At 45.3% G+C, this 27,085-nt stretch overlaps 1 protein-coding gene across 1 annotated transcript in view; it reads right to left on the bottom strand.

The window, feature by feature from the left end:
- Positions 1 to 609: 609 nt before the first annotated feature.
- crebrf (creb3 regulatory factor) overlaps positions 610 to 27,085 on the bottom strand; it is a 28,285-nt gene continuing 1,809 nt past the window's right edge. Inside the window, exons 2-10 of the mRNA XM_072375508.1 lie at positions 22,803 to 23,047; positions 19,175 to 19,300; positions 17,487 to 17,662; positions 14,056 to 15,191; positions 13,767 to 13,964; positions 12,563 to 12,752; positions 12,413 to 12,486; positions 12,081 to 12,200; positions 610 to 8,827 (exon numbers count right to left, since the gene is read on the bottom strand). Coding sequence (XP_072231609.1) covers positions 8,709 to 8,827; positions 12,081 to 12,200; positions 12,413 to 12,486; positions 12,563 to 12,752; positions 13,767 to 13,964; positions 14,056 to 15,191; positions 17,487 to 17,662; positions 19,175 to 19,300; positions 22,803 to 22,811 — 2,148 coding nt within the window. The 5' untranslated portion in view covers positions 22,812 to 23,047 and the 3' untranslated portion in view covers positions 610 to 8,708. The remainder of the gene's footprint in view (positions 8,828 to 12,080; positions 12,201 to 12,412; positions 12,487 to 12,562; positions 12,753 to 13,766; positions 13,965 to 14,055; positions 15,192 to 17,486; positions 17,663 to 19,174; positions 19,301 to 22,802; positions 23,048 to 27,085) is intronic.

Raw genomic sequence — 27,085 nt, 5'->3', positions numbered from 1 at the left:
AGCCTCACTGTTTGACATTTCTGAGGAAAACATCTTGAATCTAGTTGTTGTGGTTTTTTAGAAGAAAAAAAGAAAAGGTCGGCGTTATTTTCCTGTAACGGAGCGACCAAAAGTTACAGCGAAGCAAACATTTGCTGAACTTATTTCAGCTCTGTGGGATCTTTATATATCTTATTTCAGCATTATGGACCCACAGCCCCTTGTTTGTTTTAGATTCATTAAAACATTGAGCTTTTTGCACGTTTGCGGACATTTCTTTACTGAGAGCCGCTGTGACGGAGTCAGTTTTGATGAAAACTGGTTTTAAAAACACCTTTTTTTTTAGAAACAATAGACTAAAGATCTAGATGAATATGAACAGTTTGATGATTTTTTGCAGTAATCTCACAGCCATGTCAGGGAAGAACCTGATTCTCTTTAAATGATCACCGGACACTGGCTCCTTCACCTAGCAGCATTGTTATAAAATGATATTTTTCCCTCCTTTCCGTCCATCTCCCTGTTTGATTAGAACTTGTGAGACTGTTGACTCGCTCTGAGCAACCCGAAAACATCTGAATAAAGCAGGAGTTTGAGTCATTAAGTCAAGCAAACACACGAGAACCAGAGTAGGGTGCTAATGGTTTTATTATTTTGATATTAAAATCAATAAACATAATCAGACTAACGTGATTACAAGCAGAGCTGCGGTACCAACTCCCGGCTGATACCACAGAGAAAGAATGATTCAAGAAAAGAGACGAGATAAAAAAAGAAAAACAAAGAGAGGCACAAGAACACAACAGAGATTCAGGGCAGGTGTCTGCAGGGTGTGGAGCAGAAGCTCTGAAACAGAACGAACCAAGACAATGAGAGACATCTCCATGCCTGTGCATAAAGCCACCGACTGTGCCTCAGAGGGGGGGGGGGAAGAGAAGAAGAAGAAGAAGAAGAAGTGACACAATGTAAAAGAAAAAGTTAGTCAAAACAAAAGTAGAAACCCAGCACAACATTTATTACACAACATAAATATAACAACTGTCAAGATATTGTATTTGAACAGGCATATATGTGAACTACAAATATAGACGTCGTTGCTAAAGAGAGGATCAAGTTAGTTTCAGCAGGATACACTTTCTGCAGGTTTCGCTTGTTTATGAAATTAGAATCACCAAGAGATCTATTATAGAGCACTTAGCAATGATGTACAGCCTTCCTACTGAGACCGGGGAGAGGAACACACACAGGACTAACTACAGAAAGATCCCATGCTGTCGATCTACTCAAAGAAGTTACCATACGAGACCAGAAGCATCAGAACAGCGGCGTGGAGCTGTGGAGCTCAGGCTGAGCGCACCTCCTGCATCCTCTACATGAACGGGTTTCCTATAAAATCGCCTTACTGTCCGCTATTATTCGGCTATAAAAAAGAGAGAAAAGAAACAGAACAGATGCTTTGAGATAAGGTTTTTGTTTCGGTTAAATGTGCCTTGCTCCGTGCGTTTTGGCAAGTCTGGAAGGAGATGCGAATCACTGCGGTGGTGGATAATGATGAGCTGGACGTGTAGAAATAGAAATTATTGTCGAGAGTGGGTTGTTGTTGTTTGTTTCAGTAAAAATCAGTCTGCAGAAGGGGGGGGGGGGCTCCCCCTTCATTCACTGCAGAGGGAAGGTGAGGGGTCTCTGCCCACCAGCCTTTAATGACCCCTGGCTAATCTCAGGGGCTCCCTGACGAGACAACTGCGAACCAAAGCCCTTCTAACAAAGAAAAACAATCAATCGAACAGGAAAAAAGCACAGAAGGAGGAGGCAGCGTCTGTCACAGTGAAGTTTTTCCACAAAACTTACAAAAAGTCTCCACGAAAGCTCAAGACAGCAAGCAAACCGCAGAGTTAGCTGGAACAAGAGAGGTTTACTTTGCAAATCAAACCCCCAAAGACACAACACTGACCTCCCAGACAGAGATCACTCAAAGTCACAATGAAATCCTGGTTTCTGTGGAGAAAGCAGGTGAAAAAACAGCCGAGGGCGTCCAGTTGCATCTATAAAGACATTACGGCAAACTGCGAGACTCTTAAGAAGTCAGAGAACCAGTAATACGCGTTGGCCAATTAGTTTAAAAGAGCAGGTTAGCATCTGAAGCTGGCATCAGGGTTTAAATGTTCCCTTAAACGACGACTTCCACCCGAAGCAAGTTGTTTGGAGGAATGTCGATAAAAGCATCAACAGGAAACTGTGGAAACTGTGGGAAAGTGGCTCTAAAAACCTCCTCAGAGCCTTTGAAATGAGTCCAAATCTCTTCTGTTGTCAAATCGAGTCGATCGATTTCCCCATGGAGGCGATAAGTGATCAGCAGGTTGATGCATTGATGACTTTTCTATCCGTGGAATGGCTTCATGCAGTAAGCTGAAGGCTGATTTCATTGTGACTCTGAGTTCCTCCCGGGACTCTCGGACGCCTGCTTCAGTGGAAAAGCTGCTAAGTTTAGATTGAATATCCGTCTCCTCACATGTTAAATTATAGGACTTCACAAATAAATATCAAATAATGGTTTGAACACAGAGACCAAAGAAAATGGCATGACATAATTTTGGGAAAAAAAAGAAAAAGCATATAGAGTCAAAGCATAAATATCAAACAATAATATTAATAAAAAGAGGTTTAAACACATAAGCAAGACAGCAGCCACATAAAGATACAACATTCAAGATCTTTTCTGGATCCTGGTGATCAGAGTCTCCTCCAAACAAAGCCGAGCAACAGGAAAGAAGCGCCACCAGACACTCGTCTGTCTGTGGGATCCTGCTGAGGAAGACTAGTCTACATTCATCAGCAAAGCAGCAGCAGCAGCAGAGTTATACCTCGCCAAGTCTCGCCATGTACAGCAGTCAGAAACACAAGCCTGACCGGAGTCGTCAACACAAAGAACAATATGGCTAAAAATTCAACACAGCCATGTTACTGTAGCACCCAGCCACGGACAGATTAGCACCACAGGTTTCCTCCATGCTCAGTTTGTCGCTGCGTTCGCCACTTAGTGCCAACACTGACTTCAAGGAGGGTCTGGCACTTCATTATAGCAAAGGTACGAAATGTAAAGTCCTTTTTTTTATTGGTTTTTCTGGTTTTTTCTTCCTCTGTTGTCACGAAAAGAGGCAGCAACACAGTGCTCCACGTCCAAACCCCAGAAGAAGAATGCAGGGTTGTTATCTCCCTCTGTCACGGACACAGTGGAAGTTTCCTCGTCTCCACACAGACGCACCAGCACAGATAGCAGCAGCAGCAGCAGCCAATACGGGAAACACAATAACGTGGCGTAGTGGGCAGAGAAGGAGTTAAAAAGAACCGAACCGGGTTTCCCAAAAGCTCGTCTCCTTCTCCTAAAAGCATCCAATCACTCAGACTGTTAAAGGGTCTTTTTCAGGGGCTCAGATGAGCTTTTGGGAAACCCAGCTCCTCGTCTCTGTGGGGAAACCCCCTCCAGACTGACAGAAGGTGCAGATTTGTGTTCTCGTATATTTGATTAAGGCACCTGGTTCAGCAGGCATCATATTTCAAAGGTTTTTCGTTTTTTTCTGTCCTCATAAGCGCAAAAAACCAAGTGCAAGGTGAGGAACGCTGTTGGTCTGTTGCAGGAAATAAAAGACGTGGGACCCGAAAACAAACGGGGGGAGGGTGTGTGCGGTGGAAATCTACTGTAAGTGTGTCACAGACACCCTCAAACCCAAATGTGAAGTCTCTTTGTGCTCGTTCAATAGCAGCAAGTCTGAAGTCGTACGACTGAGAGTACAGAGAGCCCCCGAAGCCATGCAAGAGCTGTGTGACGATTGCTTCCCAGTCTGAGGGATTCCAGATGTCTCTCAGCGCTACGCAGGGGACCAGCATGCAGGAGCTCCTGCTGCATTTCCACCTGGGGGGGGGGGTGATGTGGAGAGTAGTAGCACATAGCCTCCAAGGATCCCGCTTTTTTCTTTTCTTTTCTTTTTTCTTACAAGAACAAGGGAAACATTTGAAATGATACAGAGGAAACTGAAAGACAGGCTCCGGGGTTCGACAGCACAGCCAGCAGGTCTTACTCTTCACCTTCACCGGACCCCCGCCACAGCTCTTTAAAGAGGGGGGGGGGGCACTTAAACACTCTGCTCGTCTCAGTCTGCTGACGATAAAAAAAGTCCTGATATTTTCTCTGGAAACGGGCCTCGTGGAACTCGGTGGCACCACAGAAACAGAAGAGTTTCAGGTGAAGCGCCTCGGCTGCGGTGTCAGACCCAGAAGGCTGTCTTTTACAAAAGAAGCAACGCCGCGCCTGAACAACAGCGATCAAACAGGTCAGTAACGCAGAAATCATCATCCGGCTTCTCTGCACGCAGCAGGAATCCACCAGAATCCTCCTGATTGGTCCAAACAAGGAAAAAGGACAAAATCACGCCATCAACAGAACTCTGAACCCATGAAAATGATCGGGGGGGGGGCACTACTTCATGGATGATGAACAGTAATCAGCACCATGTGACAAACCCCAATTGGATCACTGGACATCGGAGTCAAGTCCTCATGAAGGGAAGATGCTGCAGATTTTTCTCAAATGAAATCTTGTGTCAGTCTGTTGGCCTTTTTTTTTTTTTAAAGTTTTTTTTTAAACTTTAGAGCATTGCACCATAGTGATTGACATTTATAATTCATCATAACACGCACGCACACACGCGCACACACTCACAGACAATATTTTGTACAGAGTAAAGAATGGCGACAATAAGTGGAATACATAAATATATTTTCTTTTTGATTTTTATATGTGATCACATATAGAAGAACGATATTACCCTGATTTGCTGAAGAAGAGCTTTATGGATCCACGTAGCTTTCATTGGACAAGAGTAGCACAAAGTTACACACTCTATTAGCTTAATAGTTGACTGTATAGGATTCATGTCATCAGACGTAAAAAAAAAAAGAAGAAGAGGAAGGAATAGTTTTACTGGCGTGGATTTCCACTCCTTTCCTTACTGTTAAAATGCCACAGAGTCTCCTGGTTTCAATGTAAAGTTGCACAGCTTGCGCCTAAATGTAAAAACCTGTGAGGACTCCTCCTTGAACCGGCCTCACGATCGACAGAAAAACGCGCTCGCCTCTCTCTCGCCTGAACCGCGGTTAGCCCCCTGTCAGACTTTGTATCAAATCATAGCTGAAAAAAAGAGAGAAAAATGCTTCAAAACTTTATCATAAGACACACGTCAAGTAGTTCAGACTCTTTGAAGCCACTTTCATTTCCACGTCTGCTACTCCAGTCGAGGTTGTTTTGAGCCACTCAGGCTGACTGCTTTCGTTGTTGTTGTTGTTGTTGTTGTTGGTTACCGTAGCGACAGGACGATGTCATAAACCCAGGGCGAGCCCGTTAGCTACAAACACGTCTGCCATGTCGTTATTTTCGCTTGTGTGGATGTGAAAAGTCATTTCAGAAGGCAATAAGTGTCCGGATTGAGTCTCCATTTGTAATTGGCTTGCCATACAGTACAGTGATATAGTAACTTCCCCCAAGGCGGCCGGGAACGCGATCTTCCCGGCCGCCCCAGGCTAAACCCCCTCCTCATTAAGTCACAAGTAGAAATCAGTTTACAAATGATAACAATATAGCTCTCTGAAGAAATGTGTCTACACTGTACATCACCCTGAAGAGGAAGCCAAAGCAGAATCTGTTTTTCCATAGGAAACCTCTACTGAAGGCAAATGAATCATGACACCAAGGGGTCAGCATCAGGATCAACGTAGGGGCCCTGGAATCAAAACCCTCTTTTTTTTCTTTGTTTAGTTTTTTCTCGTTTTTCTTTAAGACCACAAACGCACCGTCCCTGACCAGGAAATGGGCCTCTCCTGTCGAGCCTCCCAAAGCCAAGCGATGATACGCTCTCGCACAATACTTCATATCATTTCATGGCCTCGGAAACCTGCGGATCGGACCCTCGCCAGGCCGCACGCACGCCCCCGTTTCCCGCTCCTTCGCAGGCCTAGCCACGCCAGGTAATAGACTTATCCGAGCAAGTAGTCCTCAAGTACACTTGCAGCATTCACACGAGGCCATTTAGCAGCAAATGGAAGAAAAAAAATGCTTTTCTTTTTGTTTGTTTGTTTTTTTTCTTTTTTGGACAAAGTGCTTTTGTTTTTTAAACATATAAGGTAATCTATACATATATCTAACACTTATTAACTAATTTTATTTACAAAACTGCCAAGGAAATAGCTATGGACGGTAGGGGCGAGCAAGTCGTGAGGCTACAGCTACGCAAAGAAGTCAAATAAGATGTATGGATACTCAGAAAAAGCACCGTTACTCCCTTTTTAGACCAAACAGAAAGGATTGTATTATATCATATAGATATAGATATATATAGACACACGTATAGAGCAAGAAACCAGAACAGAAGCCATCTTTTCTGTTGAGGAAACTCTCATGACTTCAACTCAACCTCAGGCTATAATCCGCTGGTTGAATTTTGAGCCGTTGTTTCTTGTGATGACGCGACTCTAAGCGACTCCAGGCTGAAATGCTTTTGGCCTCGTTTCAGCGCCTGAGACGGCGCTGCAGCTGGTTCCTCGCCTGCCCACACATCTCCACAGTGTTGTCCTCTGTCCTCACTAAAGCCAGCTTATTCACATGCTCCGCACCGCCTCCTGAAATAAACCGGGTTGCTTTCACCTCGCCGGTCGGAGAAGGAGAGCAGAGGAGGTCAAGGGGCTGAGTTCAGGTCAAACGAGCCGGTTTGCATTTCCCCTCTCGTCTCCTGCTCCGACCGGCGAACAGAAAGGAGAAGCAGCAGGCAGCTAAAATACAAAAATAGACTGAAAACTGGGTTTTTTCCAGGTTTTGTGGGTTTTTTCCTCTAACTTTCTCGATGCGTCATGCTTTAAAAATGAATCATTGTCATGAAAAGTGGCATTTCACCATTGATAGATACATCCTCAATGCTTCTATGTACAGTACTTTAAAACACAGATCAGTTAATATTCTGCTTGTGAACTAGACCTGGTCTACATACGGAACTCAAACAAGTAACACAGGAACATTTTGGTTATTGTTTGCAACGCTTTGACAAACAAGCAAAAATGTCACATAGCTTATCTACGAGCGCTTGGTTTTGTCCTATCGAGCGCCTTTAACACATCAGCATGTGGAGGGAGGAATCAGTTCAGGAATGAAGTGCTTCCTAAGCAACAAATCTACAGGAGAAGCCCACAGACGGGGTTAATTTCTAGATTTCAAAACACAAAACGAATGTTCCTTTTCTGTACAGAATTGGACCCAAGCTAATTTCACAGTTCTATGAAGTTCCCTGACCCTCCCACATTTCTTACATTCAATACGGCGTCAGGTAAGCTGTGCAAAACCTTACTTTAACTGGCTGGTCGCCATTTCGTTGCATGTGTCTTTGGTACAAAAAACAATCAAAATATAGTGTGCAAATATTTTTTGTAACTCTAAACGAAAAATATCTGTTAACCCGACCCCCGACCCCCCAACACAGAGTACCAAAAACCAAAAGTAATCTATTGCAGAGCCCTCCTATATACACAGACTCTGTGGCATCGCGCAACAAGAGCTTCCATTTGTTATGTACATTCAGAATATCTTTAAACACACATCAAACCCCACAAGTGTGTCCCTCCTCTTATTCACCAATGATCTCCTCCGATTGGCTGGACCTCGGGGAGCTCCAGCCAATCACCTGGTCTCGTTCGGTCCCTCTCGCACACACGCACTCGACCTCACGGGGACACACACACGTACATACATACATACACAAGGCACAATGAATAGAACTCTGATCAAACACTAGTATGAGCACACCAAACTGCCTGGTCAACTCTACTGTACAAAAATGGGAGCCGGTGCCTGGGAGACACTCTCTCTCAGTTTCCTGGAGGAGATGGGTCACCGTTTGTGGCATCTTCGTCGTCATCTTCCTCACGGTTCCCATTACTGGCAGAAACGCCAGTCCAGTTATAACCAGCACAGGGTCAGAAAGCGCCTCCTCCTCCTCCTCAAACGGGCGAAATCAGCCATCTTGGAATCAGCAGGGCGCCTTTCAATTCGGTTTTAAGTGATGGTTTTCTTCTGAAACTACTTCTAACCTCAGCAGGGGAACAGGGGATGGCATGAACATTTGGACCTTCACTGCAAAATGTCTCCTGCCACCCAGAGCCGTTCTCAAAGTGCTTTAGTGAATGGGTCAATTTAACAACCTGGAATTCCTTTTTTGTGTCATTTGGGGGCGATTCCTCCGCGTATAAAAAGAATGACAACTGGATCTTTCTCAATGTTTGACGACGTCTGTAACAAATCCTCTTCATTACCACCTCAAACGAATGGTGTGAAAGTATTCCAGTGGTTACACTCGTCTGCCTGCCTCAACCCGGCACAAAGCTATGTTAAATGCACCTAATATTCAACTGTTTCAGGACGTGCTAGTAGCTGAACACCTAACCACCACCTGCCTGTAGACGTGCTTCTCCCAACAGGCGATGGGTTGGGAGACGGTGATGTGCAGAGACAGGAAGCCGGGGCAGGGGGGGCGCCATACAGGTGCATGGCCAAAACAAGCACACATACAGTGTGTTTCTGTGACTAACAATGTGTATCTACTCTGGGTTGGAGGGGCATGCAGTGTATAGTTACAATGGGACAGCACGGTGGAAAAGTTTAGTCCACTCCTCGCAGTGGACGGGGGTTTTGTCTAGATTTTGGAGGTGGGGACTCGCAGGCCCACCAGGCCGCCGGTGGGATCGCCGCCTCCTGTGTTCTCCAGGATCTTGTTAACAAAGTCTGAAGTCTGCCCAGCAACAGGTGATGGCACTGCACACACAGACAGACAGAAATTCAGAGATGCTGCGGTTGTGAGTCGGCGTCTGAACGCGGTTTCATTTCAGGAGAACCTCAGTAACTTCAGGGGGAGTTTTATTTGTGTTTTAATGCCTTCATCAGTCGGTTAAAGAAGCAGTACTCTGCCCACTTTTCCCGTTTCTACCCTTTATCCAGGGAAGACTTATTTGAGATTCGAGGAAGACTGGACAGTGAATGCAAAGAGGTTTAATTTAATCATTTAATCATCTTTATAGTTGTTACACACTGACTTTTTATGGCAGTATTTTTTTATTATGTGTGTTTTTTTTATCCCAATATATTCTGTTGACCCTGTAAAGCAGAGCTAGTCTGTATATGTCCGGCTTGTGGTGCAGCTTTCTCTCAGAAGTTGTTGCAACAGGCTGAGCTGCATTTCTCATCTGAACTCTGCTCTTTTCAGCTCTCTATCTAGAACAAAAGCTGCAGCTCTCTGAGAACTAAAATTCTCATTTTAAATGCAAGAACCACTGACAGCAAAACTTTGTCAAAGTGTGATTTTATCAGATGATGCTGCATTGAAAAAAATCAGCTTAAAGGGGAACTCCGGTATTTTTAAACCTTATTTCTGGCATGAAATAAGTTAATTTACAGCAGAAAGCCCTCTATAAGCCCCCCGATAGCCGCCAATAACAACAACACAGCAGCTATGAGCTAACAGAGCTATGAGCTAACAGCAGCTATGAGCTAACAGAGCTATGAGCTAACAGCAGCTATCAGCAGCAAACTCTGTGAAGTTATTTTGACAAATAAATTTCAAATATCTTAAAACTGATAGGTGATGGAGACTTTCTGTAAATTAGAGAAATGTTAAGGATGACCCAAAGTTTATGTAGGAAGCAAATTGACACACCTAATTTGCATATTATGACGTCACGGGGTGGCGGCCATCTTGGATTATAGCATTTTTTATGAAATTTTCATGTTTCAATGATGAAATGCAGCCTTTTTCCCGCAGCACTATATGGATGCTAAAACAACAGCAAAATTGAACAGATAACTAATGCACTTGGTTTGGTCAAAGGTACTCAAATGTCTTCCATTCTGGTAGAAGCTCGGCTCCTCCTACTGTAACCACTTCATCCACACGCCCCCCTGCAGCACAGCTCATTCACTCCGGGAAGAACGTCCATCTTACTCAAAGTCCTCGTTCACATTGTCAAAATCTGATAAATATCCTGCCATGTTGCACAAAACTATCAGCAGCAAACTCTGTGTGAAGTTAGCCGACTGTCACAGAGCACGGAGTGAATAAACTGTGCTGCAGGGGGGCGTGTGGATGAAGTGGTCCCAGTAGAGTGCCTGTGTAGAAATCCCTCCGTTAGCTCTCCTATAGCTGCAAGTAGCCACATAACAGCAGCTATGAGCTAACAGAGCTATGAGCTAACAGCAGCTATGAGCTAACAGAGCTATAGCACACGTTCATTCATTCATTCTTCTTAAAGTATTGGTGAAATAAAGACAGATAATGCCTTATTTAGAGGCTGCATCCTCTAAGCCCCGTTCACTCCGTTATATGGATCTCCAGTTATCTAAATATCTTCTGAAGGACGCCGACTTTCACCAAACTGTTCTCTGTGAGCAGATGAACGCATTTCATGCCAGAAATAAGCAGGGACGGCTGGTATAATTGGGCTAACAGGGCTAAGCCCTCCCTACATTATTCAATAAAAATTAGAATATAATATATGACTAATTCAATAAAAACTTTAAACAGATTGTTTTAAATTTTTGATCAGAGGCGGAGCAAAATCTGAACTGAAACCCATGAAATCGGTGAAAACGGGCTAATTATTTACAGCCCAAGCGAAGCAACTCGGTTACACTTGACTTTTCTTCAACATTTGAGTGACAGGTACAGCCCAAAGCCAGCAGATTTGGACCAATCACAGACGACTCTACTTGATTGCATGTGTAGGGCGAAAACGGTTCCCCTTTAAGGATATGTACTGTGGCAGCTATAGCTGCAGGACAGACAGAGCATCACTCCGGGTGGGACGCAGAGGAGTATAAAAGGCTTCGGATGCACACATGCAACGTATTTCATGCCAGAAATAAGGTTTAAAAAGATTACTCTTACTCAAATTCCATCTTACTCAAAGTCGTCGTTCACGTTGTCAAAATCTGATAAATATCCTGCCATGTTGCACAAAACTATCAGCAGCAAACTCTGTGTGAAGTTAGCCGACTGTCACAGAGCACGGAGTGAATAAACTGTGCTGCAGCTGAAGTGGTCCCAGTAGAGTGCCTGTGTAGAAATCCCTCCGTTAGCTCTCCTATAGCTGCAAGTAGCCACATAACAGAGCTATGAGCTAACAGCAGCTATGAGCTAACAGAGCTATGAGCTAACAGAGCTATGAGCTAACAGAGCTATGAGCTAACAGCAGCTATGAGCTAACAGAGCTATGAGCTAACAGAGCTATGAGCTAACAGCAGCTATGAGCTAACAGCAGCTATGAGCTAACAGAGCTATGAGCTAACAGCAGCTATGAGCTAACAGAGCTATGAGCTAACAGCAGCTATGAGCTAACAGAGCTATGAGCTAACAGCAGCTATGAGCTAACAGAGCTATGAGCTAACAGAGCTATGAGCTAACAGCAGCTATGAGCTAACAGAGCTATGAGCTAACAGCAGCTATGAGCTAACAGAGCTATAGCACACGTTCATTCATTCATTCTTCTTAAAGTATTGGTGAAATAAAGACAGATAATGCCTTATTTAGAGGCTGCATCCTCTAAGCCCCGTTCACTCCGTTATATGGATCTCCAGTTATCTAAATATCTTACGAAGGACGCCGACTTTCACCAAACTGTTCTCAGTGAGCAGATGAACGTATTTCATGCCAGAAATAAGGTTTAAAAACACCGGAGTTCCCCTTTAAGAAGCATGATTTTACCACACAGCCTCACATTTTTGTTGGCTATTTATTTCATAGATATTTCTCAAACTAAACCTTCCTTTTCTACGCTGTAATATCTGGTTTTATCTGGTAATCTTGCTGCTTCTGGGTTCTAATTTGATTACAGTCTTTAAATAAAAGTGCTTTTGATATCAAATGTGAGTCACAAACTTTATCCAGTCTGTATCAAATACTGGTGTGTACTGCTAACAGTGTTGTGCACGTGAAGGTTTAATCAAAAGGCTGCCAAAAAGCAGCAGGGGGAGTAATTCATTCCAGATTAAAGCAAAGCAGCCGTGTGATTCTCACCAAGTGTCTCCTGGATGAGGCGCTCCAGAGTGTCCGACATGTTGGAGGAACGCGGAGAAGAGTCCTCCACTCGCATCATTATCTCCTCCTTGATGGCGTTGATCACAAACAGCAGCCGATCTGCAAGATGGATCATGTTTCAGGACAGATAAAGTGACTCAAAATGCTTCTCAGGTGCAGCTTTTTAACAGAAAGAGACGCTGAATCATTGAATTTCTAAAAAGGCGTCGGGAGAGCTAGAAAAACCACGACTTATTACGGATTTAGATGAGTAAATATGGCAGAAAAAAGAAGAAAAAAAGGATGAATACTGAGTAAAAACTGCAACCTACCATACTCTGTACTGAGTCCCCAAAGCTTCACCTTGTTTGCCTCATACTGGGCCTTCTTTTTTAACCGACAAGCCCTAAAACACACAGATGAGTGGAGGTTAGCTCCGAGCAGCAAACCCAAAGTGCCGTGAACACAGGCGCCACGTTTACCTGGACGCCAGCTTGTTCTTCTCCTTGCGGGACCGCGGCCGTGCGGTCAGTGGCAGCTCGCTGACCGGGGTCAAGTCGCTGATCACCTTGTTCAGTTTGCGCAGTTCTGTGCCGATCTGCAGCAGCTTGCGTGGATTGGGAGTCAAGTCCTCCACATCTGTGCGCCGAGACTTCTTCAGCATGTATTTTCCTTTGTAAAAAGTGACAAAACGAAGGCATGAGCGCCATTTTTAATGCTTCAGGAGGCATCAAGCTGGCTTTCTATCGTCATCTGATGCTCAGAGACAAGACTGCAGCACATGCAGTGTGTATAAACTGTATTAGAAGTCAGTATAAAGTGTTAGAAACGATTAAAAGCACATAGTTATTACTTAAGAAGAAGAACAGATCATAATCCCACGTTAAAAACCAGCTAAATAAAGGGGCTCGTGAGTTTTTTGATTGAATTCAATTCAACTTTATTTATAAAGCGCCAGATTACAACAATTGTCATCTCAAAGCACTTAAATAATATTTAAAACTGTGAAATGCACCTTTTTGTGGAATATTTAATGTGATCAGTGCAACAAGCTGCTGCTCGTAGCATCCAAACATCACACTAAGAGCTTTACATGTATTTTCCTTCGTAAAAAGTGACAAAACGAAGGCATGAGCGCCATTTTTAATGCCTCAGCAGGCATCAAGCTGGCTTTCTATCATCATCTGATGCTCAGAGACAAGACTGCAGCACATGCAGTGTGTATAAACTGTATTAGAAGTCAGTATAAAGTGTATTAGAAGTCAGTATAAAGTGTTAGAAACGATTAAAAGCACATAGTTATTACTTAAGAATAAGAATAGATCATAATCCCACGTTAAAAACCAGCTAAATAAAGGGGCTCGTGAGTTTTTTGATTGAATTCAATTCAATATATAGTGCCAGATTACAACAATTGTCATCTCAAGGCACTTAAATACTATTTAAAACTGCGAAATGCACCTTTTTGTTGAATATTTAATGTGATCAGTGCAACAAGCTGCTGCTCGAAGCATCCAAACATCACACTAAGAGCTTTACATAAGTTTTAATGTCAAAAATAAATGAGCCCAAAAGGTCATTTTGTGTCCGATGCCTTGAAGATTCTCACAAAGCTTTTTGCTACCGTTACCAAGGCTAACACGCCTCGGCCGATCACAGACGGTTTATATAAGCGCGAGTTTGTACCGTGGAGAGGCCCGTTCTTCTGGTACAGGTTGCTAGGCAACGTGTGCCTGTCCCACTCCGATGGCTTCAGCATGCGTTCCTGCTTGGAGGGGGTGAGCTGCTCGCTGTACTCCCAGAAGTAGCGGCGCTTGCCTCTCTTCCGGCTGGAGACGCCAGCTGTCAGGCCTTTAATGTCGTCCATCAGCTCCATGTCACAGCCTGGTCGGGCCGGCAAAGAAAAGGGGAAGAATCAGAACAACAGAGAGGGGAGCAGAGGCTTTATTTGGGAAAGGAAGGAAAGGGCAGCTACCTGGCTCAGAGAAGGCGTCACTCATGTCATCGTCTTTGTCTGCTTCATAGTCCTCGTCCTCTTCCTCCTCCTCCTCCTCCTCATTCTCAGACAGCTCGTGCTCACTGCCGAAACCCTCATCGTGGTCTTCATCATCCAAGTCCAGCCCATCGCCGTCCCCCTCCTCCACCTCGTCCTCGTCCTCCTCGTCCTCGTCCTCCTCCAGCTGGGAGGGGCCTCTGTTGGCGAGCCCGCTGCGAGTCAGGAACAGCGAGTAGTTGTGCTCCTCCTCCTTGCTCTGCTCCGAGTCCTCCACCACCAGAACGCCACCGCCGCCGTTAGCCCCCGCCACCGCATCGCCGGCCACCAGCCCAGACGTGCTGCCCTCCAAGGCCTGGCTCCCCTCCTGAGGCACGGACGCCGACCAGGCCACAGGAATCTCTCTCCTCGCCACGGCCTCAGCTTTCCTCTCGAAGCTCGCCAGGCTGCCTGAGCCGCTGGCTGCGGTGGCGGGGGGGCCCACCAGGGTGGCACTTGCTGAAGTGGAGGCCTTTTCGTCTGGAGGCAGAGACAAAGAGGACTCCGACCTGTCAAACTCCGGCAGGGGGGGCCTGTCAGCTGGAGCTCTGAGTGCAGAGCTCACTCGTACTTTCGCCTTGCGTACAAAGTCAGAGCCGTGACAAACTGGGCCCGCCATCTTTGTTCCTCGCCCCAGGGCCTTGATCTGACTCTGGTCCTGGGAGAGGCCGAGGTGGCTCTGGGTCTTGGCCATGGTCTCGGTGCTGGAGGGGACAGGTCTGGTTGCCTTTTGGGAGCCTTCGGGGAAGTCTGGGAGAAGGCTGCGGGAAGCACGGGAAGAGGATGTGGAGCTTGGAGAAGGCCGTACAGATCCGGGGGCCGAGCCCTGGCCGGGGCCCAGGAGTCTTTTACTGTGAGAGGGAAGCTGGGGCGGCTGGGGCTGAGGGGGGGGCAGGCTCAGGTCAACAGGAGGGTAGAGCGCCTCACAGACAGGCAGGGAGTCCTCGCTGTTGAGCTGAGCCAGCGTCGGGGTTCGGCCAATCACTTCCTCATCCTGGTAGGGGCTGGAAAAGTCATCTAATCCAAGGAAGTCCACCTCTTTGGTTCCCCAGATGTCACAGCTGGCCAGCCGTGTATATCTGCCAAAGACATGGAGATGCGCTGAATATAGTTTCCTGTTTGGTTTAAACCACTCAAGCACCCTTTTACAGCCTATAAACACTCGATTTCTCCACTTAACCATCTCCATCTTAGTCTTTAGACTCTTTATTTCTGTCATACGAGCAGAAATGTTTGCAGGAAAGTAAATAATTACTTTAATTCAGCTGAAAGGGTTGGAGTGAAGTGCAACTTCGCCTTCATCACTAAGAAAACGCTGCTCTGAGCTCAAATCTAACTCATCTGACAGGCCGCCTCCTGCTGCATTTTAGGATATTCAAAACACTTAGAAATGCAAGATTTCCAGGTCACAAGCAGGAGGACGGAGGAGTGAGGAGACGAGGGGGCTGAACGATGCAAATGTGATGAGCCTAAGCTTCTTATGTCTTCCAGGGATTATCTGCAAAGCACTAGTTATTGGAAGTGATATTCCATCATCTCGTTTCTTTCTGGCATGAAATACGAACGAAAAAGAAAATCTTTACGACTAATCAGCCAAACAGCAGCTTGTCTGGTGTTTTTTTTACAGGATTTGCTTTGCTGTGTAAAAATAGAAGAATATTTGGGCTTTGGGCTGCTGTTGAGACATTTGATGACATCACTGTAGCTGCTCAGATTTGAGTTTTTACTTCTGTAATAAGAAGAAAACCGAAGGCTTATAGTTCAGTTATAGTCTGTCTGCTTTAATCTCTCATCAGGAGGAAGCTGCTCTGTAAAAAGCTTCTAAAAGAGCAAAACATGGGAAACCAAACAGCACGATTTCATTTGCCTTTGGCTTTCACACCGCCGTCTGTCCTCAGCTGACGCTTCCCACGGGGGTGGGGGGGGGGCTTTACTGCTACGGACTACTACTCAGATGTACTGTGGCAGCTATAGCTGCAGGACAGACAGAGCATCACTCCGGGTGGGACGCAGAGGAGTATAAAAGGCTTCGGATGCACACATGCAACGTATTTCATGCCAGAAATAAGGTTTAAAAAGATTACTCTTACTCTACTTCCATCTTACTCAAAGTCGTCGTTCACATTGTCAAAATCTGATAAATATCCTGCCATGTTGCACAAAACTATCAGCAGCAAACTGTGTGTGAAGTTAGCCGACTGTCACAGAGCACGGAGTGAATAAACTGTGCTGCAGGGGGGCGTGTGGATGAAGTGGTCCCAGTAGAGTGCCTGTGTAGAAATCCCTCCGTTAGCTCTCCTATAGCTGCAAGTAGCCACATAACAGTAGCTATGAGCTAACAGAGCTATGAGCTAACAGCAGCTATGAGCTAACAGAGCTATGAGCTAACAGCAGCTATGAGCTAACAGCAGCTATGAGCTAACAGCAGCTATGAGCTAACAGAGCTATGAGCTAACAGCAGCTATGAGCTAACAGAGCTATGAGCCAACAGGAGCTATGAGCTAACAGCAGCTATGAGCTAACAGCAGCTATGAGCTAACAGAGCTATGAGCTAACAGCAGCTATGAGCTAACAGAGCTATGAGCTAACAGAGCTATGAGCTAACAGAGCTATGGCACACGTTCATTCATTCATTCTTCTTAAAGTATTGGTGAAATAAAGACAGATAATGCCTTATTTAGAGGCTGCATCCTCTAAGCCCCGTTCTCTCCGTTATATGGATCTCCAGTTATCTAAATATCTTCCAAAGGACGCCGACTTTCACCAAACTGTTCTCGGTGAGTAGATGAACGTATTTCATGCCAGAAATAAGGTTTAAAAACACCGGAGTTCCCCTTTAAGAAGCATGATTTTACCACACAGCCTCACATTTTTGTTGGCTATTTATTTCATAGATATTTCTCAAACTAAACCTTCCTTTTCTACGCGGTAATATCTGGTTTTATCTGGTAATCTAGCTGCTTCTGGGTTCTAATTTGATTACAGTCTTTAAATAAAAGTGCTTTTGATATCAAATGTGTGGCACAAACTTTATCCAATCTGTATCAAATACCGGTGTGTACTGCTAACAGTGTTGTGCACGTGAAGGTTTAATCAAAAGGCTACCGAAAAGCGGGATAGCTTAAGTATAGCTTAGTATAAAAGGCTTCGGATGCACACATATCCCATGGAAGTGGGTTAGATGATGGGAGCCTGAACGCCTCTTAGGTTCATTAAAGCTCTCCCTTCCTACTTTATTCTTCCACCTCTTGTATTAGGACACTCTATCAGTTACTGAGCTTAAACCCTGCATGGTGGTCATTAGCCTTAACCACTTGCTGTTGTTTAACTCTAAGAGAACAGACTCTATGACAGATGGATGAATAATGCAGTACCTGGTGAGGTCTTCCCAGTAGGAGTCCCACTGTTCGAACGCTGAGCTGCTGCACACCGTCTCACACTCTCCGAGGCTCATTAGCTGATCAACACCTCCCTCCAGCTCTTTACCGCTATCTCCCACTCCGACTATACTGTCCCCACAGGGACTCTGCCGGTGGGTTATGTCTCTGTCCTGAAAAGGCAGGCAGGAGAATGAAGGTGAGTCGAGCATCTGGGGGGGTGGAAGAAGCTTATAAAGTCCCAGGTTGTGGGGTTAGGGTAGGTAGATCTTAAGCTAATCTAAAGCAGAACAAAAGTCTGCAGAGAAGTCATCAGGGGGGGATGTGTAGGTAAGGAAAGTTGCTTTTAAAAGGTGAAAAACATCCCTGATCCCTGTGCAAAGGCACCTTACACCGAAGTACCGAGCATCACATCAGCAGGAAGGTTTCAGATGAACCCAAATCCAGCCGCCATGAACATTTAGCATCACATCATCGCGTTATCAGGTTTAAATGAGGAGGAAACTGTTTAAATGAAGAGGAAACTGTTTAAATGAAGAGGAAACTGTGCCGCGTTCTCAGAGTCTCCTGAAAACACGGCGTTGGGCTGTGGTCGTTTTAACGTCCTCAGGCCTAAACTACCATAAGATAACCGGTCACCAAACACACCACCTTCCAGTTAATGCGTTGCTATGGTGACACGGAGCGCGTGGCAGCGAATGATTATCGTTCAGCCGACAGCAGACGGTGTTTAAACCTTCCTTCGAGCTCCATGAACGCAACAAAGATGTCACTCGATGAGCCTTTTTGTTCCCAGGAGACGGCAAAATGTTCTGAAGAAGCCGAGCTGCCTTCCTTAAAGGCAGAAATATGTTTTATACAAAGTGACAACTACAAAACTGTGACTTTATATAACCTATAATCTATTATTACCACGACTTAAACCCCCAGAATCCTGAGGGAAGCTAATAGAAATGTGTATATATGCAGGATGAGAGGAACAATATGTTTAATTTACATGCAGTTATTTCTGTCAAAGCACAGCTGTTACTCCCAACATGAGTGAGTGCTTTGTTCTGTTTAGGTGTCCCAGAAAGCCAAATTGCCTCCTGCTTTGTGTTCAGACCCCGGCTGCAGTCTGGTTTGTACAACAGCAGAATCGCTCCATAGCAAATCGGACACATTTAGCTGCGATATCTGTTAAAGTTAAAAGCACCACAGCATTACCGCCTGATGTGGAGTACGATGCATCGTTTAGTCGGGTTTTATGTGCATAAAACCTTTAAACCAGACTGTTAACGCACAGCAGGGCGAGGAGAAACCCAGTGTTAGTGTGTGATGATGTCACTCCTTCTTCCTGCTTCCTACAAGCCGTAATACTACCTGCTGACCCTAATAACTCTCTGAGATTAACAAAAACACCACAATCGCAGGGTTTCTTCCTTCAACTACCAGGATTTTTAGAAGAATCTTTCACGCCTGTCCGTGTTTTGGTGAAAATTGTGGCGAATTGTTCACTGTTTTCAAAGGAAAACGAGCAAAAAACCTTGATTCTGAGAGTGATATCACAGGTTGATCCGAAGAAAAAGCAAAGCAGCTGATGTTTAACTCATCAAGACTAAACGCACGAGTTTCCTGTAGCTGTAACTCAGAGTGAGCAGCTGGAAAAGAAGCTCAAAGGACGGCTACCAAGTGTGGACACTCACCAGTTCGTACATGAAATCTGGGTCAGAGCTGGTGGCCAGCAGCTCAGTGCTGGTCAGGGCCTGGTCCGCAAAAGAGTAGTTCTGAAAGGCGTCCGCAAAGGGAGGCTCCATCCCACTGACGCTGGGCTGCAGCACGACCAATAAAACAAGACAAAATGAGGGAAGTGAAACCAAAATGAGACAAACCTGTTCTGTCTCAGTTTTTAACGGTGTACTTACAACCTTATGGACATTTGCACGATGTTCATTCAGCCTTTTTTCATTCGTAAAAGAAAAGAAAAACAAACAAAAGATTTGTAATTTGCATCTTTTAAACAAATACCAGCGCAAGTCTGGATATGCAAAGGAGTTAAAGAGGCCGCGAGCAGGGCTGATCGACCTGTTGCAGCTGGCTGATTGACAGGAAACGAGAGCGCCATCGGTGAGAAAACAGCGGAAAGGAGCATAAAACTGCTTCAAGAGGCTAATTCAGCTCAAGAGTCTGGCAGAAGATGTTGAAATAAAATGAACACCGAAACAGAGGGGCTACAGCGGGCTAAAGGGAAGCAGCCATGGAGAGTGGTAAAGGACCGGGGGAGACGGCAGGTAAAGGACCGGGGGAGACGGCAGGTAAAGGACCGGGGGAGACGGCAGGTAAAGGACCGGGGGGGAGACGGCAGGTAAAGGACCGGGGGAGACGGCAGGTAAAGGACCGGGGGAGACGGCAGGTAAAGGACCGGGGGGGAGACGGCAGGTAAAGGACCGGGGGAGACGGCAGGTAAAGGACCGGGGGGGAGATGGCAGGTAAAGGACCGGGGGGGAGACGGCAGGTAAAGGACCGGGGGAGACGGCAGGTAAAGGACCGGGGGAGACGGCAGGTAAGGGACCGGGGGAGACGGCAGGTAAAGGACCGGGGGAGACGGCAGGTAAAGGACCGGGGGGGAGATGGCAGGTAAAGGACCGGGGGAGACGGCAGGTAAAGGACCGGGGGAGACGGCAGGTAAAGGACCGGGGGAGACGGCAGGTAAGGGACCGGGGGAGACGGCAGGTAAAGGACCGGGGGAGACGGCAGGTGAAGGACCGGGGGAGACGGCAGGTAAAGGACCGGGGGAGACGGGAGGTAAAGGACCGGGGGAGACGGCAGGTAAAGGACCGGGGGAGACGGCAGGTAAAGGACCGGGGGAGACGGCAGGTAAAGGACCGGGGGAGACGGGAGGTAAAGGACCGGGGGAGACGGCAGGTAAAGGACCGGGGGAGACGGCAGGTAAAGGACCGGGGGAGACGGGAGGTAAAGGACCGGGGGGGAGACGGCAGGTAAAGAACCGGAGGAGACGGCAGGTGAAGGACCGGGGGAGACAGTAGGTAAAGGACCGGGGGAGACGGCAGGTAAAGGACCGGGGGGGAGATGGCAGGTAAAGGACCGGGGGGAGACGGCAGGTGAAGGACCGGGGGGGAGACGGCAGGTAAAGAACCGGGGGAGATGGCAGGTAAAGGACCGGGGGGAGACGGCAGGTAAAGGACCGGGGGAGACGGCAGGTGAAGGACCGGGGGAGACGGCAGGTAAAGGACCGGGGGAGACGGGAGGTAAAGGACCGGGGGAGACGGCAGGTAAAGGACCGGGGGAGACGGCAGGTAAAGGACCGGGGGAGACGGCAGGTAAAGGACCGGGGGAGACGGGAGGTAAAGGACCGGGGGAGACGGCAGGTAAAGGACCGGGGGAGACGGCAGGTAAAGGACCGGGGGAGACGGGAGGTAAAGGACCGGGGGGGAGACGGCAGGTAAAGAACCGGAGGAGACGGCAGGTGAAGGACCGGGGGAGACAGTAGGTAAAGGACCGGGGGAGACGGCAGGTAAAGGACCGGGGGGGAGATGGCAGGTAAAGGACCGGGGGGAGACGGCAGGTAAAGGACCGGGGGGGAGACGGCAGGTAAAGGACCGGGGGGGAGACGGCAGGTAAAGGACCGGGGGAGACGGCAGGTAAAGGACCGGGGGAGACGGGAGGTAAAGGACCGGGGGAGACGGGAGGTAAAGGACCGGGGGAGACGGGAGGTAAAGGACCGGGGGGGAGATGGCAGGTAAAGGACCGGGGGAGACGGCAGGTAAAGGACCGGGGGGGAGATGGCAGGTAAAGGACCAGGGGAGACGGGAGGTAAAGGACCGGGGGGGAGATGGCAGGTAAAGGACCGGGGGAGACGGCAGGTAAAGGACCGGGGGGGAGATGGCAGGTAAAGGACCAGGGGAGACGGGAGGTAAAGGACCGGGGGAGACGGGAGGTAAAGGACCGGGGGAGACGGCAGGTAAAGGACCGGGGGAGACGGCAGGTAAAGGACCAGGGGAGACGGCAGGTAAAGGACCGGGGGAGACGGCAGGTAAAGGACCGGGGGAGACGGCAGATGTGGTCACGCTCTGGACAAAAACAACACTCGAACCTTTTCTCAGGAAAGACAGGAAACGGTCTGGATCTCAATCCAACAGAAAATTTATGGAGGGGAAAAAGAATCCCGCTAAGCTGAACTGCCGACCGCTGTGAGAGGAAGTTGGAAACATGAGCAATGAGGAAATGTGCTTTTCAATGATGAAGTCCTCAAAGAATTCAAGCCGTCACAGAAGGCCGATAGTTTTATTCATAGAAATCTAAATTATTTGAGGTACCTTACGGTTTTATCTGAGCTTTGCCACTTTTTTCCTACAATAAAAAGCTGAATGAACATCCTCCAAGTGTGGTGTTTACCTCTGATGTCATCACTTCATCGGATACAATCCAACTAAACAGTCCAGCTATTAATTCATGAGGAGGAAAGAGTATTAAAAGGCTTTCTTTTGTACTTTTTGGCTGCAATAAGGCTTATATCAGCAGATATTAGCCCAGATGCACCAACTTACATTATAGAAAGCATCTGGGTGTTAGTCTGGTTTAAAGTAGCTCGATTTCAGTCAGACGTTTACACGCATTTTTAAAGAATTTGGGTTATTCTAGTGTGATGTAAATGAGCTTAATGGGTTAATGGAGACCTGCTGCTGTGCTGACATCTAAGAGATCAAAGCAAGACAATGAATGCTGCCGAGGAATCATCTCTGCAGTAAATATATATTAATATAAATAACAATGGGATGAAAAAAGAGCTTTAAAGAGCAACAATCCTCCTCCTCTGGTGCCGACTGTGTTTCTGTTCTAAGAACAGATCTCGTGCATCTCTTTTACTTATTTTGAGTAAATAACTCGAAGTCAGCCCGTCTGCATCAGCAGCTGATTGGATGCAGCATCTTAGCACTGAGCCTGGGTCAGTCTCTAACCTCTTGGGCCTCCTCTGAACTGGGTTCCACATCTGGGATCCTGTCTGTGTGCACATGGCCACTAAAAGGCTCTTTTGTTTCAATCATTTCTGGTAAAAGTCGGGGTTGATGACAGTTTTCGGACTCCTGGGTGGTTATTAGCACATAAGAAGTAGCCGGGTGATGCTACAGCTCCCTTCTTATGTTTATGTTTTTTTGTTTTTATGCATTTATCAGACGCTTTTATCCAAAGTGACTTACAAATAGGCAGATAGGATAAGGGGGTCTTGCCTAAGGACCCCTACTGGAGGTAATACCTTTCATGCAGGGGATTTGAACCCAGATCATACCCCTAAACTATCCAGTCCCTTCTTACCTGAGGCATTGCCAGGCACAGCTGCGAGCTCCAGCGGCGGGAACCTCTGGGTCTCCTGTCCAGGCCCAGTGGTGTGAAGTTTTTTGATCAGTTCAGTAAATTACTGCTGCAGGCGACGGTCGCAGAGTGCAGCCTGCGAGGCTGGAGGGGGGGGGGGGAGAGGGAGAGGATGAGTAACTGGGTTCAACCTGGTCTGGTTGGTCGGTCGGTCGTGGTTGCTTCAGGTTCTCTGTATGCTTCAGGGTCTGTGGTAAAAAATAGAGAATATGTACAGAGTCGAAGCATTAAAACAGAGAGAGACTGAGACAGAAAAAACTTTTTCAAGAACATTTCAAGCTCAGAAGACAATCTGGGATGTTTACAGGTTTGCAACAAAAGAAAAACACAGAAGAAGACAAAGGAATATGTGATCTAATAGAAAGAAGAAGCACGAGCAACAGCTCTGCCATCACACAAGTTAGCAGTAAGGTCAAGCCACATAATTAATAATGCATGTGCAGTTTACTACTGTTAGCCTCTGGCTCCAGAAGCAAAGCAGTGACCCAAAAGTCGTTAATTACAAACTTTCCAAGAAAAGCGAAGCTGAATCTGCAGAATACAGAGCGATTCTCTGTGTTAGTGGAGGCAGGAATAGAAATGTTGTGTCTGATAATCATCAGGTTTTGAAGCTGAAGCCACAGTTTCACAGCAGAACGTCTGCTTTACGAAGCAAAATACAAAATACGCTGCATGTTTCAGTGATCAATGCCAACAAATGGCTTTTTCCCTTCAGATGCATTTATCATTAAACTATTAACACGTTAAAAATAGCGGAATGAAAGTCATTTAAAACATTTTGATGCTTTTGACAGTTGGAATCTGAGTGAGATGCAACTCAGATTTCCTACAGTCGCTGCCACCCCTGAACGCAACTGTCTGCAGCTGATTTTTGTTGTGTTGCGTCCACCAGAACTCCGTCTCAACCTGAACTTAATGAGATCCAACGCCACCTTCCTTTGCTCACTTCCTGCTGGACTGAAACACGTGGACCAATAAAAAAAATCCACCTGCTTTTGCATAGCAAACAACTGAAAATCTGCATGGAGATATGACCCCAACAGGGGGTCACATGACTCAAGATCGCTAACCAATCCCACAGAACAGCATCACTTCCTCTTGTTCAGTCACACACACACACACTTCTCACCCCTGACAGCTCAAACACAGGAAGTGGCAGAAAATACACCAATAACACAAATACACACACACTCTGGTGCAAAAGCACCTGCAACAGTAACACCTTAAACACCAAAAACACATCCAAGCCACTCGTACGCGTTTAATTACCACCAACTACGCTGGAAGCAGCTCAGCCACAGAGGCAGAAACTTTGATTATCATCAAATCTGAAAGAGCACTTCCTTCCTGGGCAGCAGAGTCTGCTTTTACTTTAACAGAGTGAGGAAACATACGGCCTGAGAACAACAAAAACAGCAGCAAAATGCAGAATCTTAGCTGTCGCAGGTGTAAACAGAGGGTCTGGGATCTTACAAACATGCAGAAAGCGAGTCCCAGTGCTGATGCACAAAAAAAAGGATGCAAAAAACCTGTTCCAGAGGCAGAAGTGAGAATAATCCAACTCACAACTCAATGCATGACAAGCTATGAGCCAAAGGGCAAAGAAGGAATTTCATTTCTTTGCTCAAACCTCAACAATAAAAAACTCCAGTGTTAAAAGTCCCATTTTAACCGGGTTCATTGAAGGCGACACCAGCTCGGGCTCAGATTTAGTATTTTAGGTTTAGTATTTCAGATTTTCCTTCCAAGACTTTGTTTCTTAGGATCTATCTCAAAGAAACCCTGACAGATGTTTGCCAAAGAAAGAAAAAGGTTGCTCAGTACAACAGAAATACTGCAGATTCATGCTTAAACGTCTCTTTGCTTTAGTGGAGTCTCAACTCAGGGTCACTGCCCTCGCCCTGACTCTTCATGCGGCACCAAGGCTGCACCGCTCGGCCGCAGCAGCTCATCTCAAGCTGCAGAGAACCGCTTAGCAGCTAACTTTAGCATGCATTGTGTTTCCCACAGAGATGTATGGTTTCCTGTCTGCTGCAAGCTGCAAATGGACTTTTACAACAATACTTTGGCAGAACTCAGCAGCTTTTCTAGGGAGTAAAACAGCAAAAATCACACGAGAACGAGTTGCATTATCAATATTTTACACATGTATTTGTGGAGTGAAGCTGCCCGATCTTTGCTAATAACAGCTATCAGCTAACTATGAAGAGAGAGCAAAAAAAGAGTTGTTTCGTTCACTATCATGCAAACAGCTGACATTCTCCACCTCACAACACTGGCCGTGATCCAAGTGGGCCAATCAGCAGTGTCTTATTCACAAAGAGCTGCCTACTGATACCAGTCAGGCCCCGATTACTGCAGAAATAACAAGTAGGAGCTGCCAGCCTGTTGGAAAGGGACAAGGCAGAGCAAACATCACTAAAGGTCATTAACCTACGAGTCCTGAATGCGTTTGTGGGGAGCAGCAACAGGCCGAAAATAGAAGCTCGCCAACAGTGGATTGTGCTTGAAGGCTGGGAATTTTCATAATTTATTTATGACACAGAGGTATGAGCAGACAGGTGACAGGAGGGCTGCAGTTAAATGTTCTTTAAATGTGTAAAGTGATAAATGTTCGATGCATCGAGATCTTTTGGAGGAAATATCTGAGTTTTACCTTCAGTCTGATAGTTTATGAGTAAACCCTGCGTTAATAGGGATTTCAGGTCACTGAGCAGTTCTCTCACAGGTAAATAATGCTAATAATAAAGTAAATAATGCTAATAATAAAGTAAAAATGCTAATAATAAAGTAAAAATGCTAATAATAAAGTAAATAATGCTAATAATAAAGTAAAAATGCTAATAATAAAGTAAATAATGCTAATAATAAAGTAAATAATGCTAATAATAAAGTAAAAATGCTAATAATAAAGTAAATCATGCTAATAATAAAGTAAAAATGCTAATAATAAAGTAAATAATGCTAATAATAAAGTAAAAATGCTAATAATAAAGTAAAAATGCTAATAATAAAGTAAATAATGCTAATAATAAAGTAAACAATGCTAATAATAAAGTAAAAATGCTAATAATAAAGTAAATAATGCTAATAATAAAGTAAAAATGCTAATAATAAAGTAAAAAATGCTAATAATAAAGTAAATAATGCTAATAATAAAGTAAAAATGCTAATAATAAAGTAAATAATGCTCATAATAAAGTAAAAATGCTAATAATAAAGTAAAAATGCTAATAATAAAGTAAATAATGCTCATAATAAAGTAAAAATGCTAATAATAAAGTAAATAATGCTAATAATAAAGTAAATAATGCTAATAATAAAGTAAAAATGCTAATAATAAAGTAAAAAATGCTAATAATAAAGTAAATAATGCTAATAATAAAGTAAAAATGCTAATAATAAAGTAAATAATGCTCATAATAAAGTAAAAATGCCAATAATAAAGTAAAAATGCTAATAATAAAGTAAATAATGCTCATAATAAAGTAAAAATGCTAATAATAAAGTAAATAATGCTAATAATAAAGTAAAAATGCTAATAATAAAGTAAATCATACTAATAATAAAGTAAAAATGCTCATAATAAAGTAAATAATGCTAATAATAAAGTAAAAATGCTCATAATAAAGTAAATAATGCTACCTGCAGAGCTCATCCAGAGACATTCAAGCATTTCTTTCAAATAAATACAAGTCCAGCTAAATTTGACAGGTTTATTATTGCAGCCTCTTACTGGTTTTGGCTCATTGACTATCTCGATTTTACAGAATCCTACAGCTCAGAGTCCCGAGTATCCTTGCATTCAGCACTTGAGAGACAGCGATCGAGTATATTGGATCGGTACTGCTGGCTGCTGCATTCCTGCCTTCAGATGTGAGGTTCTAGTCCACAACTCCATTCCCAGGGGGAGATTACTGCGAGCCAGAGGCTCCAAAGCTGCAGAGCAGCGACTGGGAGTTGCAGAGTCATTGCGATGCTTATGACAACAAGAGAAATTATGAGCCCCATCTGACCTGGACTAAGCATTTGTCAGTGTTTGTGGAGGTCTTGGAGGTGTAACTAACAGCAACACAGCAATCATCTCTGGAACTGGACCATCTGTCTGACTGTTTGTTCAATTAAACCGATTGATCTGAATACTATAGAACAGTCTGATGGTCAAGAAGTAGGTCAGTGAGATGAATTTAATTCAAATCTAACACACAAAGTTGCTCCTCGTCAAC

This window comes from Leuresthes tenuis, unplaced genomic scaffold, assembly GCF_036924035.1.
Source record: "Leuresthes tenuis unplaced genomic scaffold, fLeuTen1.0.hap1 SCAF_21, whole genome shotgun sequence".
In the NCBI taxonomy this organism is placed as follows: Eukaryota; Metazoa; Chordata; class Actinopteri; order Atheriniformes; family Atherinopsidae; genus Leuresthes; species Leuresthes tenuis.
This window is presented reverse-complemented; position numbering and strand designations above follow the sequence as displayed.